This window comes from Agelaius phoeniceus, chromosome 8 (assembly GCF_051311805.1).
Source record: "Agelaius phoeniceus isolate bAgePho1 chromosome 8, bAgePho1.hap1, whole genome shotgun sequence".
NCBI classification, from domain to species: domain Eukaryota; kingdom Metazoa; phylum Chordata; class Aves; order Passeriformes; family Icteridae; genus Agelaius; species Agelaius phoeniceus.
Window position 1 is genome coordinate 31,526,118 of NC_135272.1, and position 13,988 is coordinate 31,540,105.

The 13,988-nt window shown below is 39.9% G+C and overlaps 1 protein-coding gene across 7 annotated transcripts in view; it reads left to right on the forward strand.

Moving 5' to 3' along the window:
- ELAVL4 (ELAV like RNA binding protein 4) overlaps window positions 1-11,519 on the forward strand; it is a 64,191-nt gene extending 52,672 nt beyond the window's left edge. For all 7 annotated transcript variants that reach the window (XM_054638422.2, XM_054638421.2, XM_077182505.1 and 4 more), the window contains exons 4-7: window positions 2,340-2,493; window positions 2,854-3,079; window positions 4,474-4,512; window positions 8,752-11,519. In XM_054638422.2, coding sequence (XP_054494397.1) covers window positions 2,340-2,493; window positions 2,854-3,079; window positions 4,474-4,512; window positions 8,752-9,079 — 747 coding nt within the window. In that variant the 3' untranslated portion in view covers window positions 9,080-11,519. The remainder of the gene's footprint in view (window positions 1-2,339; window positions 2,494-2,853; window positions 3,080-4,473; window positions 4,513-8,751) is intronic.
- Window positions 11,520-13,988: the final 2,469 nt, after the last annotated feature.

Consider the following 13,988-nt stretch of genomic DNA (forward strand, 5'->3'; position numbering starts at 1 on the left):
TCTAACCAATCGATTTGTCATTGGCTGACCTCAGAGGGAAGATGAAAAAGATTCAAAAGCAGATAAATAATTGACATTACTAGCCTTGAGTCCATTCAGCTCTGCAACCTTTTCTCCTTGATATTAAAGACGGCTGAGTTGCTTTTGGCAGCTTCTTTCTTTGGCTCAGGCTCCCCTGCAGCCTGAATGTTTGATTGCAGGAGGAAATAAAACCTAGACCTGAGCAGCAATAGGTGTTCACATGTGCTGTGAGTGGAGGGTTGGGAGTGTGAGCAGCCTCTCCTTGCTCTGCCTGCCTGCAAGGTGCACGAGAGCAGAGAGCCTTCTGTAAGTAGAACTGTATATATATATAAAATGTCAGGCACTCATTGCTCTGGGAAGTAGTGTTTTTTGCATATCCCAATACTTTTCATCTTCCCTGTAACGTGGCATTTGGTTAATGAATGTGCCAGAGTGAGAAACCCAAAGGAAACCCCTGGCTGTTTGCCCAGGAACTTTATTCATTTTGCTGTTCTCAGTTTTGAGGAATAGGTAAGATCCCTACCCTCACTCCCAGAGAGGCTCTCAAATGTTTTTTAAGCTGTTGTTCCTAAAGTAGGTTAAACTGTAGATGCCTGAACTCTTACAGTGCCCTCTCAAGGTGAGGTATTTGCAGAGTGGGGAGGGAGAGTCTGCTTTTCCAAATGCCCCAGCACCAAACCAAGCTGTAGGCAAAAGCACCATGTGATTATCCCTGGTGTCCCCAGGGTCTGGATTGAGCCTTGTTACATAAAAGCCAAGTGGTGCCATCCATGTGTGTTCTGGTCCTGGGTCCATCAGAGGGGTGTTCAGAACCAGCAGGGAAGTGATGGAAATGCTGCACCCCATCAAGAGCTCATGGGTTGTGGCACAGAATAATTTCTACCCCAATATCCTTCTTCCTTTCAGCACCTGAAGGTTTCTCCTCATGTTCTGCTTGAGCGTTTGTGCTTTGTGCCTGAGCTTCCCTCTATTGATGCAAATGTTTTATCTAACCCTTATTTCATATTTCTTTCCCTGAATTTTCCACCTCCTCTCCCCAGCCTTCTCTGTAAATGTTAGATTTAAAAGGTTATGGACAAACATGTAAGTTATAAAGAAATTGCCAAAAACCTTAAAATCTAGCATCTTTAGAGTTTGTCTGCTATTATGCAGAGAAGACTGTGGAAGCAAATATTAGTCATTAACATAATTTTCTGTGTTGAGTCAACATCTATTTTTAGGTGTGGAGTGCATAAAGACAACTCTTTGACACATAAAACACATAGACATGCATTTGACATCATCTGTGTTCAGCTGAGGCTCAGGAAAAAGGGAATACAATTGCTGAATGTATTGTATTCGTGATGGGAACCCCCCCCCACTTCCTTCCTAGACACATTTTAAGACATAATGCAGGAGAGTACTGATCTGTTTATATTGAAATAAATCAAAATGAAGTGCAGGATATTCAGCTTGGTTTCCAATGCTTTTTCAGATGTGCTGCAAAGTAATTCATGATCTGTGCTGAAAATTTGCCATTAGGCTTTATCCAGGAAGTGTTTTTATTATGTTAAATGTGTTTATTCTAAATGTATATATTATTTTAAAAGTGCAGAAGGCTTTTTATGCCTTTATACCTATTATAATTATAAATCTGATTCATAGGTAGAAGAGCAGCTAAGAGGCTTGAATTAGTAATTTTCCAACAGCACACATGCAGAGCCACAGCTAGATTTTCTTGTTTGCTTGGTCATAATATTTTATGGTCTGATTCTGGGCTTTATAATGCAAGGGAACTTCTCGTGATAAATTGCAGATCCGACAATGAGTGTCAGTCTACAGCTCCCTGAGCAGATGTTCATTTAGTCTAATTTCACCAGTACTTTACTGTTCATCCAGAACAGATCTTGCCAGCTCAGGATGCAAACACAAAGAGAGAGCACAAAAGATCGCTCTGCAAATAACCTGATCTGTTTCAGACACTTGGAGGGGGAAAAGAAAAACATGAGGGAACTTCAGCGTGCAGGGCTGGCTACGGCAAATCATCCACACACCCACACCTGTGGGGGCAAATTCACAGAGCCGTGCGTGGGAAGGTGCACATTAATCCACCTCTGAACAATGGGGTTTTATCACTGCACTTCAGAACCCTTGTGTCTGTTTTAAAGTCTCTGCAGCTCTTCCTTTGTTCCTCCAGCCATTCCTGGCTCTGCTGGTTTGGCAGAACAGGTCCTGTCTGAACTGCAGGGTTGTGTCTTGTGAAAGAAGGGAACATTGTCTGTCCAAAATGCCCAGGGTGGCTGTAGCTCACTAACACTCCTCTCCTTTTCTCTCCGTAGGTGTCGTATGCCCGTCCAAGTTCAGCCTCCATCCGGGATGCGAACTTGTATGTCAGCGGCCTTCCCAAAACCATGACCCAGAAAGAATTAGAGCAGTTATTCTCACAATATGGGCGCATCATCACCTCACGGATTCTGGTTGATCAAGTCACAGGTTAAAAGAAAACTTTTCTTGATAAGTGCATGGGTTTGTTGTTTTTTTTTTTTTTGAAGTGGCAAAATCGCAAATGTCTGCGTCTGGGCTTTTTTGATTCATAGTGTAAAATGCAGTGCCTGTTTCCTTATAAATGTAACTAGAGGTATAACTGCTGCCTCTTTAATGAGGGACTATCAAAATACAGAATATTGTTTACTTAAAATCATTGGGATTAGGAAGAGGATTTTTCTTTACAGGACTTTTCTTAATTTGCAAACCACCTATTGTGTGAAGTCGAACCCACCGTTCAGTTTGCGCGTTGTGTAAATGAGGCTGTTCCTACAAATATTCATCTCTTCACATGTTTTTACTTCCCAGGGGTTTCTCGAGGTGTGGGATTTATCCGTTTTGATAAGAGAATAGAGGCAGAAGAAGCCATAAAGGGACTAAATGGCCAGAAGCCTAGTGGTGCTACAGAACCAATTACTGTGAAGTTTGCCAATAACCCCAGCCAGAAAACAAGCCAGGCACTCCTTTCACAGCTGTATCAGTCTCCCAACAGACGCTACCCTGGACCACTTCACCACCAGGCTCAGAGATTCAGGTAATAACCTGGAAAAGAACTGAGGTTCCACCAGTGACAACAATGTGGGGCAGGTGCTGTGCAGAAAAATATGCTTTAGTTGCGTAGGCTGACCTGATTTTGTTTGTAAAATTAAATATTCTTTCCTGGAGAATGAGGAGGAAAATCTGCTGACAGCAGTAGTCAGGTTGTATTTACTAAAACAGCTGAAGTACTGTACAATCAGATCTCATGAAGGCTCATAGAAAAAAGGGAGGACAGAATAGAGTTACTCTGGTAATCAAATGAGCAGTGACTGTCCTGTTCTTTCTCTCTTTTTGGGTAATGCTTTTATTTTCTGCTATATTACTACAGTTTTGATGCAGCTTAGACTTTGATGTTAATGACAGTGGATTGGTAGCAGGAAAAAAGCTGAGTCTGTCCCAGTCAGCAGGAGTATCATTAAATTTATTAGCCTGAGATATCTACTCTTAGTATAAAGAGACCTTGTATTAGTCTTTGGTGTGAGTCTTCAGATGCTTTTGGGGATGTTTTATGCTTTGCATTCTGAATATACTGTTTCCATCTGATGCATAAGGCAGAGTTAGCAGTATGTGATGTTCCTATTACTTTCATACTTAATGGTTCTCAGGCAACCCAGCTTTCAAATAAAAAAGTCTGCCTTCAAGAAAGAAAACTTGGACATATTTGCATAACTGAGTTGCACACTGGCTTTAGAGAATTATTCAGAAGTAATTTTAGTTTGTCAGTGATGAAAAGTGCTAATGAATTAAAGATCATAAAAAGTCAGTCATTGGATACATTAAATTTACTCTTGTTTTTGTGTCTTTGGCATGCAGCTGTGTCCATTGAGGTTATCACTGAATCATTCCATGGACAGAAGGACTTTATTGTGCTGCCATGGAAAGCAGATGATTATATTCTGCAAAATTTGGTGGTCAATTTAGATTGACATGTCATGAAGGATTAATGCTAACTATATGTAATAAAATGGGGAGAATGTATTATACTAAAGCAGCTTATCAAGAAGTTTTCCAGTTCCAGCAGTTTTGGACTTAATATTTTATTTTTAAATTAACTGTAAATATAAGGTGAGCAGTTAAATTACCAAAAAAAGTTGAATTATTAAAAAAAAAAAGACAAATCCTAAGTGCATTTTTTAAAACCAAGCTATGAAGGTTAAGCTTTTCTCTAGACTGTAGACAAGTTTAAAAAAGGCTTTTAAATGCTCTGGTGGAAATTTAAGCACAACCTCAGACGTAACAAAGCAGGCCGGGAGTTGTTAGGCTCCTTAGATGTGTGGGAAACTTGTTGAACGTTTCTTCTTTGAAAATGGAACACTATTAATAATAGTTCCATTGAGCGATCTTGCCATCTGTGAGACATTAACCCAAAGACCCTCCTTCTCTTTTCAGGCTGGACAATTTGCTTAATATGGCCTATGGCGTAAAGAGGTAATTAGAATTCCACAGATTGCCAGATGTCCGTGTTGGCACAGATTGGTGCTACAATTTATTTTTTTTTAATTCACTAACTTTATTTTTTTTATCCCTTCTTTTCTTCCACCAGCATGTCAAATTCTTTTTAAGTTTGGACTTCAGTTGGTTTTGTTACTTTAAAGGCCTCACGCACAAGTTCTGTGGGGTTTTTCAACCTTTTTTTATTTACAGGTGGGCTTCTCAAATGGTTTAGGTGCCACAGCTACAAGCATTGAAATTGCAGTTGCTCTGCTAAGTGGTGCTTTTTCCAGAATCAAAACTATTAACTTGATTTTTTTAACAAATCTCTGATCCGGTAATGGAAAATTTAAGTCAAAAATCAGAATTAGACTGCTGTGGTCTCTACAGTTTAGACCATCTTTCTCCCTCATTTGATATCATAAGTTTGACTTGAAAATACAGCTGTGTGCACCTCAATCAGCCCAAAGTTTCTTTTGTTACAGGTTTAATACTTTGAAATTTTTTTTTCAGTCCTTGAAATTTATTTTTTTGTTTGTTTAAAATAGCTGTGTGTTTGTATGTGCACGCATGTGTGAAAGCTCAGCTGATCTGTCAACATTTCTGCTGTTCCATGAGTATGTTTGGTAGCTAAAATTGAGATGATGTGTTGTTAGTGTTTCTTTTAATGGCAACATCAGCATAAGCGATCCTTGCAGCAAAACCAAGGTGTAGTCTTATTCCTGATGTTGCCCTAAGATGTCCAGATTAAGATGAGAAAGTACTACTTAATCTTCTGAAATCTTCTACTCACCACACTTGAAAATTACTTGAGCTTTTGTTTGAAGCTCATCCTCTAAAAAGGTATGGTAAGTATATCTGTACAGTAGCTAGTAGCAGACAGTAAGGTGGGGTTTTTAACCCCTCAGAAACTCAGTACAGCTCTGAACTCTTGAGTACTCACAAGAGGAAAGTCAAACCAGAGCTTCTCCCCAGCAGCAGCAGCAGTGCTGGTGTTCCTGGGCGCGTTGGTTGTGCTGGGATATCCTTAGTGGCGATGGGGATGCGGTGAGTCAGAACCCCCTGCCTGATTTTGCCATACAGCTCTTCTCCTGTGCTCTCCCACCTTATTTGCTCTTGGAAATCTCATCAGAAACATGGAAACACTCCCAGTTGAGTGTCTGTCGAGGTGCAGGTCAGTGTCAGAAGGATGGGTTTGTTCTGGGAGGTTTCCCTGGGTTTTTGCTGCTGCTGCTGCTCCTTTGCTGGAATTGGGCCGGCGTGTGGTGCAGGATAGGCTCAGCCTGAGCAGAGGAAAAGAGCAGTTACCTGCCTTTATAGGTTATACATCTGCTTTCTCAACATTGTCTGCAGTGTTACTCTAAAAACACAGCAGTGTTCAAAGTCATTTTGCAGGCATCTTAAATTAGTTCTTATCTCCTCTCAGCAAACCTTGGCAATTGTACCTGCACTGGCAAAACCTGAATTTATAGGTGCAGGGTGACAAAAAATACCACACTGATAATTTCTGAAGCTGCTTCAGAAACAGGAGATTGGCTCTCCCTGTGCTAACTGTGTGGTACTGATGGAAAAAGAGACATGCTGATGTGGAAAAAAGGTTTTATTGAGGCTAATTTCAGATCACTTGCTAGAAGCAAAGCTCCTTATGTGATAGGTGATCTTGTATTTGTGTCAATACACTTGCACCAGTTTCATGCATGTTTTGTTGGATTTACAGCAGCTGCTGTGCTCATGGCACATAAATAGTTGAAAGCTGCATAGCTCCTAAAGGTTTCCAGGGAAAGCTGCTCTCCAGTGAACTGTAGGAAACTTTAACCCTTTGCATCAGGGCAGCATTTCTTTAAAATGCAAAAGCCTTATAATGCATTGACACACACAGCTTTGCATTGTATGGGTTTTATTTCATCCTTACTTAGAGCATGGTGTGTCCTCAGTATTGTATTTCACTGAGTGTTAAATTTAAACATTCCAGAAAACCAGTGTTTGCTGGCTTATGTATGTTACTGGCACAGTCAGCACTGGCCAGCAATGGGCTTGGAGTCCCATCTTCCAGATTCCAAAATGAGCTGAATCTGTTGCCTTGTACAAGCCCTGGCTGTGCCTTATTTCCAATGCTTATTTCCACCTGCAGTGGAAAGAGCAGTAGAAATTTGCCTTGTCCAGCCTTTCCGTGCTGAACTGTTCTGATAATGTCACTGGTTTCACTGTGTGGGAGAGAAACTAAAATGTGTCGAGATAAGGATTTGCAAAAGTGAAGTTGAGTTGGAAAATTGCCATGGATTTTTAATAAACTGTCTGCAAACCTTCCTGAGGATCTGATGCTGTGAGCATTTGTGAACTGCTCATTTACAGCACAGCTACACCCCAGTGATGATCTTCAGCTTAAGATGTATATTCCAAGTGTCTTCTTTCTCCCTGAATATACATAAAAAGTGCCGTCAGGCGTCAACAGAACAGTGAGCAACCATCAAGTGTGCAGTTTCCTTTATGGTTATTTAATATACACTGCATAATATTGTGCAGATTGTGAAATGTGGAAATTATTACAAGTGTAAAAAGTTTTGGAGAGCTCAAGAACTCGCTCAGCAACAGAGTATCTCCCTCTGCTCCTTCAATCATCGCTCAGAAAATCCTGAGGAATTATTATTCCATTCTGGTATTGAAACTCATCATATTGAAGGTACACGTGAAACTGGATTTTTAAGACATTTCCTCTGTGCAGTTGTTATTTTAAAACATATCCCAAAGTGTAGCTTCAGAAAGCATGTCAATTTTTTTTTCCACACTGATGAAAGGAAAATTATGTTGATCCTGAGGGCTGATACTGCTTAACATCTTCATTAATAACCTGAGTCATGGGCTGCGCTGCGCCCTCCTCGCATTAGCGGGTGACACTAAATTGGTGAGGAGCAGGGGCTGTCACTGCTGCTGGCCATGGCTGCCACTGGGGAGACCTTGGGAAGCTGCAGGAACACGCTGAAATTGGGGAAAGGCAAATGTAGAGTTTAGCCCCTGACTGCTGCCTTCAGCTGCCTACAAGGGGCTTTAGAAAGAAGGTGAAGCCAAGTTTTCCGCAGAGGTCGGACGCAGGAGGACAAGAATCAGCAGTGACAGGCTGCAGCAGGGGAAATTCCACTTGAGGATAAGGGAAACTCATTCGCACTGAGGATGAAACCCTGCAGCAGGGACTGCAGGAGTGGAGTTACTGTCTTTGGAGATTTCCTAAGCTTCCCTCTGCAGGGCCATGACCAGCAGGTCTCATTTGGGAAGTTTGCCTTGCTTGGAGCAGGAGGCTGATCCGATGATCTCCATAGATCCTGCCCAGCTTTTGTTATCCCATGATGGATCTGTGTTCCTAAACTCCTGGCTTTATCTGCTCTCTTGGGATATTCGAGGTAAAGTCCTAAAGGACAGTGAAGGAGAAACAGTAGGGTGCTCTATTGAATTCTGGAAGTTAGTCCTTGCATTGACTTTTTGAAGAACCTAAAGCCTGTCATGGAAATGAAGCTTCAGAGTGTGAAGGTATCAGTAATGTGCTCATTAATTGTATTTATGTTCTACTTATTCTACAATTGCTGCATAAACCTTCTTTCATATGTGGCTGGCTTTAGGACTCTTTATCACCTGGATTTTTTCCCCAGTGTATGTCAATTAAGGACCATGTTAGGAGGAGAAATAAAATCTACCACTTAAAGACATCTCTCTAATAGTATTTTTAGCTGAAGAAGCTACCGTTACAGCTGAATCCTGACAAAGGCATTTCTTATTAATCTTTAAAATAGGTCTTGAAGCTTGCTTGGATTTTTTTTCTCTGCAGACTAGTATGAGATGAAGCATTAGATCTCTGTTGTCCTGAAACTTATATCAGTGCTGGAAATAAGTGGCAAATTTCTACAGGCCCTTTTTTTACGAGCTGTTGTTTATCACAGTATGTGCAGGCCCTCTCTGACTCAGATTGTCCTCAAGCATTTCTTTTCTGAGGTCTTTGTACACATCCAAGCAGGGCTTATCCTTGGAGGGAGATGCATTTATGCCCAGATTTGGCGATTTTATTTATTTAGCACAGCTCCCCTCCGCTTCAGCAGGAGTTAGAGAGCGAGGGTGGCTCTGTGGTCATCTTCCAGGGACAGGATCCAGAACCTTCAGTACCATTGGCTTATTTACTTTAAAGTCTTGGAGCCCTATAGCTCGTGCCAAGAGATATATTTAGAATAGACCCCTCTTTTTGCTCGGTAGGTTTTCTCCGATCACAATTGATGGTATGACGAGCCTTGTGGGAATGAATATCCCTGGTCACACCGGGACTGGATGGTGCATCTTCGTCTACAACTTGTCCCCCGACTCGGATGAGAGCGTGCTGTGGCAGTTGTTTGGTCCCTTTGGAGCGGTCAATAATGTCAAGGTGATCCGTGATTTCAACACCAACAAGTGCAAGGGATTTGGCTTTGTCACCATGACCAACTACGACGAAGCTGCCATGGCCATTGCCAGCCTTAATGGATACCGTTTAGGAGACAGAGTATTGCAAGTTTCCTTTAAAACCAATAAAACCCACAAATCCTGAATTTCATATCCTTACTTACTAAAATATATATATATAAATATATATACGAACAAAACAAAACAAAAAAAAAAAACTCTTCAAGGCTTATATTCAACCATGGACTTTATAAGCCAGTGTTGCCTAAGTATTAAAACATTGGATATCCTGTGAGGAACAGGAAAGGATTTTATAATGCTTAGAAAAAAAAAAAAACCTTTGATGCATTGAATGTTCTTTCATAGCTGTCGTTGTTGAATATAATATACATAGATAACAATGTGCAGGGATTTTTACCCGGCCAGCTAGTTTTACTACCTTCCTTGAAGGTGGGTCTTTTTAAGATGACCATTCACTCATTTGAAAAAATAATAAAACAAAAAACAATTTTTACGAACTAATGGGATTAAAAGCGAGAAAAAAAAAAAAAGATTTTTGTTTTCTTTTCTGTTTTTTCAAAACATTGATTGAATCAGATTGGTAAACCCCCCACACAAATTAAAGAGGAACAATAAAAATTGCAAAAAGAAGAACATAATTTTGCAACTTTTTTTATTTTTCCTTTTTTCTTTTGTATCATGTGAACTAAACAGTCTTCTGTTAGGGAATGGGGTAACGGGGGATACCTGATGACATAACAATTTAAATAACATTAACAATGTTGCCAAAGAGGTGGTCTCTTTGCTGAAAATGGGTTTCAAGAAAAATCTATTTTTATAAAATATAAAGAATTTTTACAAGAGAATCTGGATTTGAGAAAAAATATTTTGACTGGCTAATTTAGGGGAAATTGACAACTTTGTCATGTTCATACTGCACTGGTAACTTTTTAGAGATCAAGATGTGTGTTTTAAACTGGATTAGTAGATTGTTTTTTGAAGGATGGGCTACAAACAGATGATCTTCGTATCTTTTCATAGCATGTAATAAAAATATTAAATACAGTACGGGAGAGTGTTCTTCCCAGGCACGCAGTTACCCACAGTCAAAACCCAAAAGCAAGGAGATGAGTTGCAAGACGGTTTTTCTTTAAGTCATCAGTATGGGATATCAGCAGAACAAAAGTTAAAAAAATTAATTTTTTGATCAAAAACTTCCTTGGTTTGAGCAGTAGGTGCTACAAAATTATTTACATATCTTAGTATCATAGTTAAATGTAATGTGTTTAGAAAAAAATACATTTGCTTTAAATTTGTTAAGAATTTTCAAATTCACTTTATAGCCCAAGCTAATATAATTGGGCTGTGTTGGCACATTTGGAACACTGTTTATGTTGCTTGAAACACTTATTTATTTAATTGCCGATGTGATGCATATGGCCAAAATCAAATATAGCTAGTTTGGCTAGTCTACTTATTTGTTTACTTAAACTATGGGAAGAAGCATATTATTGTGTCATTTTGTTGTGTGTGTATGTGTATATATAATATAAATATATATATATATAAAGTTATTTTTTCTTTTGGTTAATTTATTATAAGTTGTAACACTTTGCTAGTTTTGTTTGTATATGTCTTAAAATGTTTTCTTATGATACTTAAGTGACAGAGGTATCAAGGTAACTTGTGTAGAAATATTGTTTGATATATTGTCATGTTTGTTGTGAATATTTTTTCTTACTGCACAGTAGAAAAGAAAACAACTGGGTCTTTATTTTAATGTAATTCAGATTGGGGAAAACAGAGCTAAGGGAACAAAATGACTGAGGGGGTGCTCTCCCATGTCCAGTGCACTGATCATTTTAGTATGTTTGTGCTTTGTACGGTTATATATTTAAAACAAAAAAGGGTCATGCTCTTCCCTGAGTACTAGAAACAGTTACTCGCTATGCATAATCTAGTTGATAGTTAAATTTGCTATTGCTTTTCTTGTCTTGTTATATAAAATCTTTTCAATACAAGTTTAGTCTTAATGGTAATAAAACGTTATGGTTATTTATAACTTGTGCTTATTTTGTGCATTTTTTCCATGCTATACCCACTAACTGCATGTAGACTAAGTATTGTTTTTTCACACTGAAGAGGCAAACTTTTGTAGTAGACAAATAACTAAAAGCAAAGGCTGCATCATAATTTTATCAGTTTTTTACTTTAACAATGTTAGATTTTAGTTTAAAGGAACACTCATTCAATGTTCAGGGAAACCTTTATACATCATCTGCTATGAATGAGCGCAGTTTGCTGGGAAAGTTTTGATGCATTTGCTAAGCATTAGTGGGGAAGGCATGTCAGAATCTTTTCTCTACGATGTGTTTTACTATCTGAATAATAATAATAATTTAAAAAATCTTTCTTAGGACCAGGCAGTTGTATACTTTAGTTATAATGAATGACTTCATGTTAACCTTGCTAGTTTAGATCATTTCTGAGGGAAAGTATTGTAAATGTTTTTTTCATAACCTTGTTGTGTTTGAATTATTTGTACTTTAATTGTCCAGACAATAAATGAAAGTGTGTAGAATGGCTATGGACTTTCCACCTTTTTAAGTGTGTTCAGATGTTTTAGTGTTCCCAGCCGCACCTCAGCCGAGGTCGAGGTTTAGTCTCTGATTCCAGAAGCAAGGTCTTCAAGAGAGAAACGTTCTAGTCAAACCAGATTGAGCATATTCATGATTTGTTTTTCCTTCCGAGGGCCAGAAAGAATCGGCCGTTTAATTTAAGATGTTGAACACCAAATACCAAACTGTAACTTTCATTTATTTGAATGTGGAAGATGCTGAAGGGTTTCTACTATATACAGTATTTTTACACAATGAAAATATTAACTCAGTCAATATCAACACTTTAAATCATAGTGAGCAAATTTCAGTGATAACAGTTTTTAAGCCATCATTTAGTTTGACTTTTCTATGAATATGCTATGAATGTCATGCAATATGAAACAGTGTACATATTGTCTGATGTACAACAGTATATATGATCACATTCCAAATTTGATTCTTTTCACCATGTGTTATAACTAGAGTTGATACTTCTTTCAGTTGACTTGTTTGAATCTCATTAATACAAATATTCACTTCATGTTTATGTTCTGTAACATTCACTAATTGAGAATATGTACCTTGTAAAACTGCAGCATTGAATTTCGTAACTGAGATTAGGAAACTCTATCAGAGGGCTGGATGGACTGTGTGGTTCTTCAGCTCCTTCACCTATTAATAAACTCGTGTTTTTGTGAGATTAAGTTACCATGTTGGTTATAATAATTAATTTCAAGCCACAAATGAGTTTGTTCTTAAATTTACAGCTTGCTCAATTCATCCTTAAATCCACCTCACCGTGCCATAGTAAAAAGCAGAAGTGGTTAATTTGGTCTGTTTCAAGACTTGGCTCTGAAAAACATCATCCTTCCATCTACCTATATATGTATATACACATATTTTGATCATATACATATATACACTTTACAACACGCATCAGCCCATTAAGAAGAAAACAACCCCTGCACTTTCCATTTAAGAAAGTGATATTTTATAACCAGCACTATTTACTATGGTTCTATCAGCTTTATAGCATTTGTTAGGGTTGTCACCTAATTTTTCTGCAGTCCTTTCTTCAGGAAGTAGTGAGACCAAAACCACTGTATGGTCTGGATGCTCTTTAGACAGAACACAGCTGGCACTGGAGCCAGTTTTGATTATCTCCACACTTTCACTTAAGGGTTGGCTCCTTGTCTTTACATCTCCCACAGAACCTTTTTCCCCATTCAGCAGCTTGTTGAGCTCCTGTGAGCTGAAGCACACCAGTAACACGAGAGAAAGGACTCTGCTCCCTTTAGGGATCTGGGATGCAAAGTTCAGTCCCCTTTTGAGGGTATCACAAATGGGAACAGGATAAAAACAGTCTCAGACAGGTTCCCCGTGCTGCTCCTATGGGAGCGTTTTCAGAAAGTTTTACTGAACCACAGTTTCTGCCCAGCTGGGATCAGAACCACATTTCACTAACACACATTCAAAGTAATCAAGGTTTCTATTTCCTTCTTGAAAGGGTAATCACTCTTTCTGCAATTAGTGAGCCTGCTGCATAAATGGAAAACCACCTGGGGGAGGGTGTTTCAAGTGCATTCACTTTGTGTTCCACTTCAGCTTACCTTAGACACTGAGAGAGGAACATGTGTTGGGAAAAAACATCTGACAGCTCCAAGGGAGCAGTGAGCTACCCTTAAATCCATACTGAGGCCATTCAGCTTTCCTGGTGCCCCTGGGTTGTGGCAGCCAAGCACACAAGGACTCTGGTGCTCCTCCTTTCCAGTGGGAAGGGTGGGTAGGGGGGTCTGGATGCACTGCATCAGGCAGAGGTGGCTGCCTGGGTTCTTGGATCAGCCTCAGGATCACTGAGGGGAGAGGCACACCCAGGGCTACTCCAGGAAACCCTTTCTCCATCACCAGAAGCCAGGCAAGGCTGTTACCTTGCCCATCTCACTGACATGGCTACAGAGAGATGAGGTCAGAGTGTGGTGACAGCAAAGATTCGCTCCCTGCCCCGGAGATCTTGCAGACTGAGCTCCCTGCACAGAAGTAATTCATTGTGCATACAGAGCAAAATGAAAGATCAAATCCAGCATAACTTCACAAAAGCCCTGACATCTCAGAATAATACAGTATCTCTCTTTTAAAAGTACCTGACTTCCTAAACCCAGGAGCTGGGATGGAGCCAGTCCAGCTGAGCCTCAGTAGCTCACAGGGGACACATCACCTGGGCACAAGCAGGGGCTGCTGCGGGAGAGAAATGCCAGCCACACTCAGACACAAAGCCTGTGGCATGCTGCACTGGGCATTGCTGCAGTGCAGCCCATGCTCAGCACCCTGCCTTCATCCCAAGTGCTTTGGGGGTACCTTCAGTGCCATGGGGAGTGGTGGTGCTGCTGCAAGAGGCACTTCTGAGGCCTCTCCAAGAAACGCTGTGTGCCACTGGTGTGCTCGAGAAATTCCAGT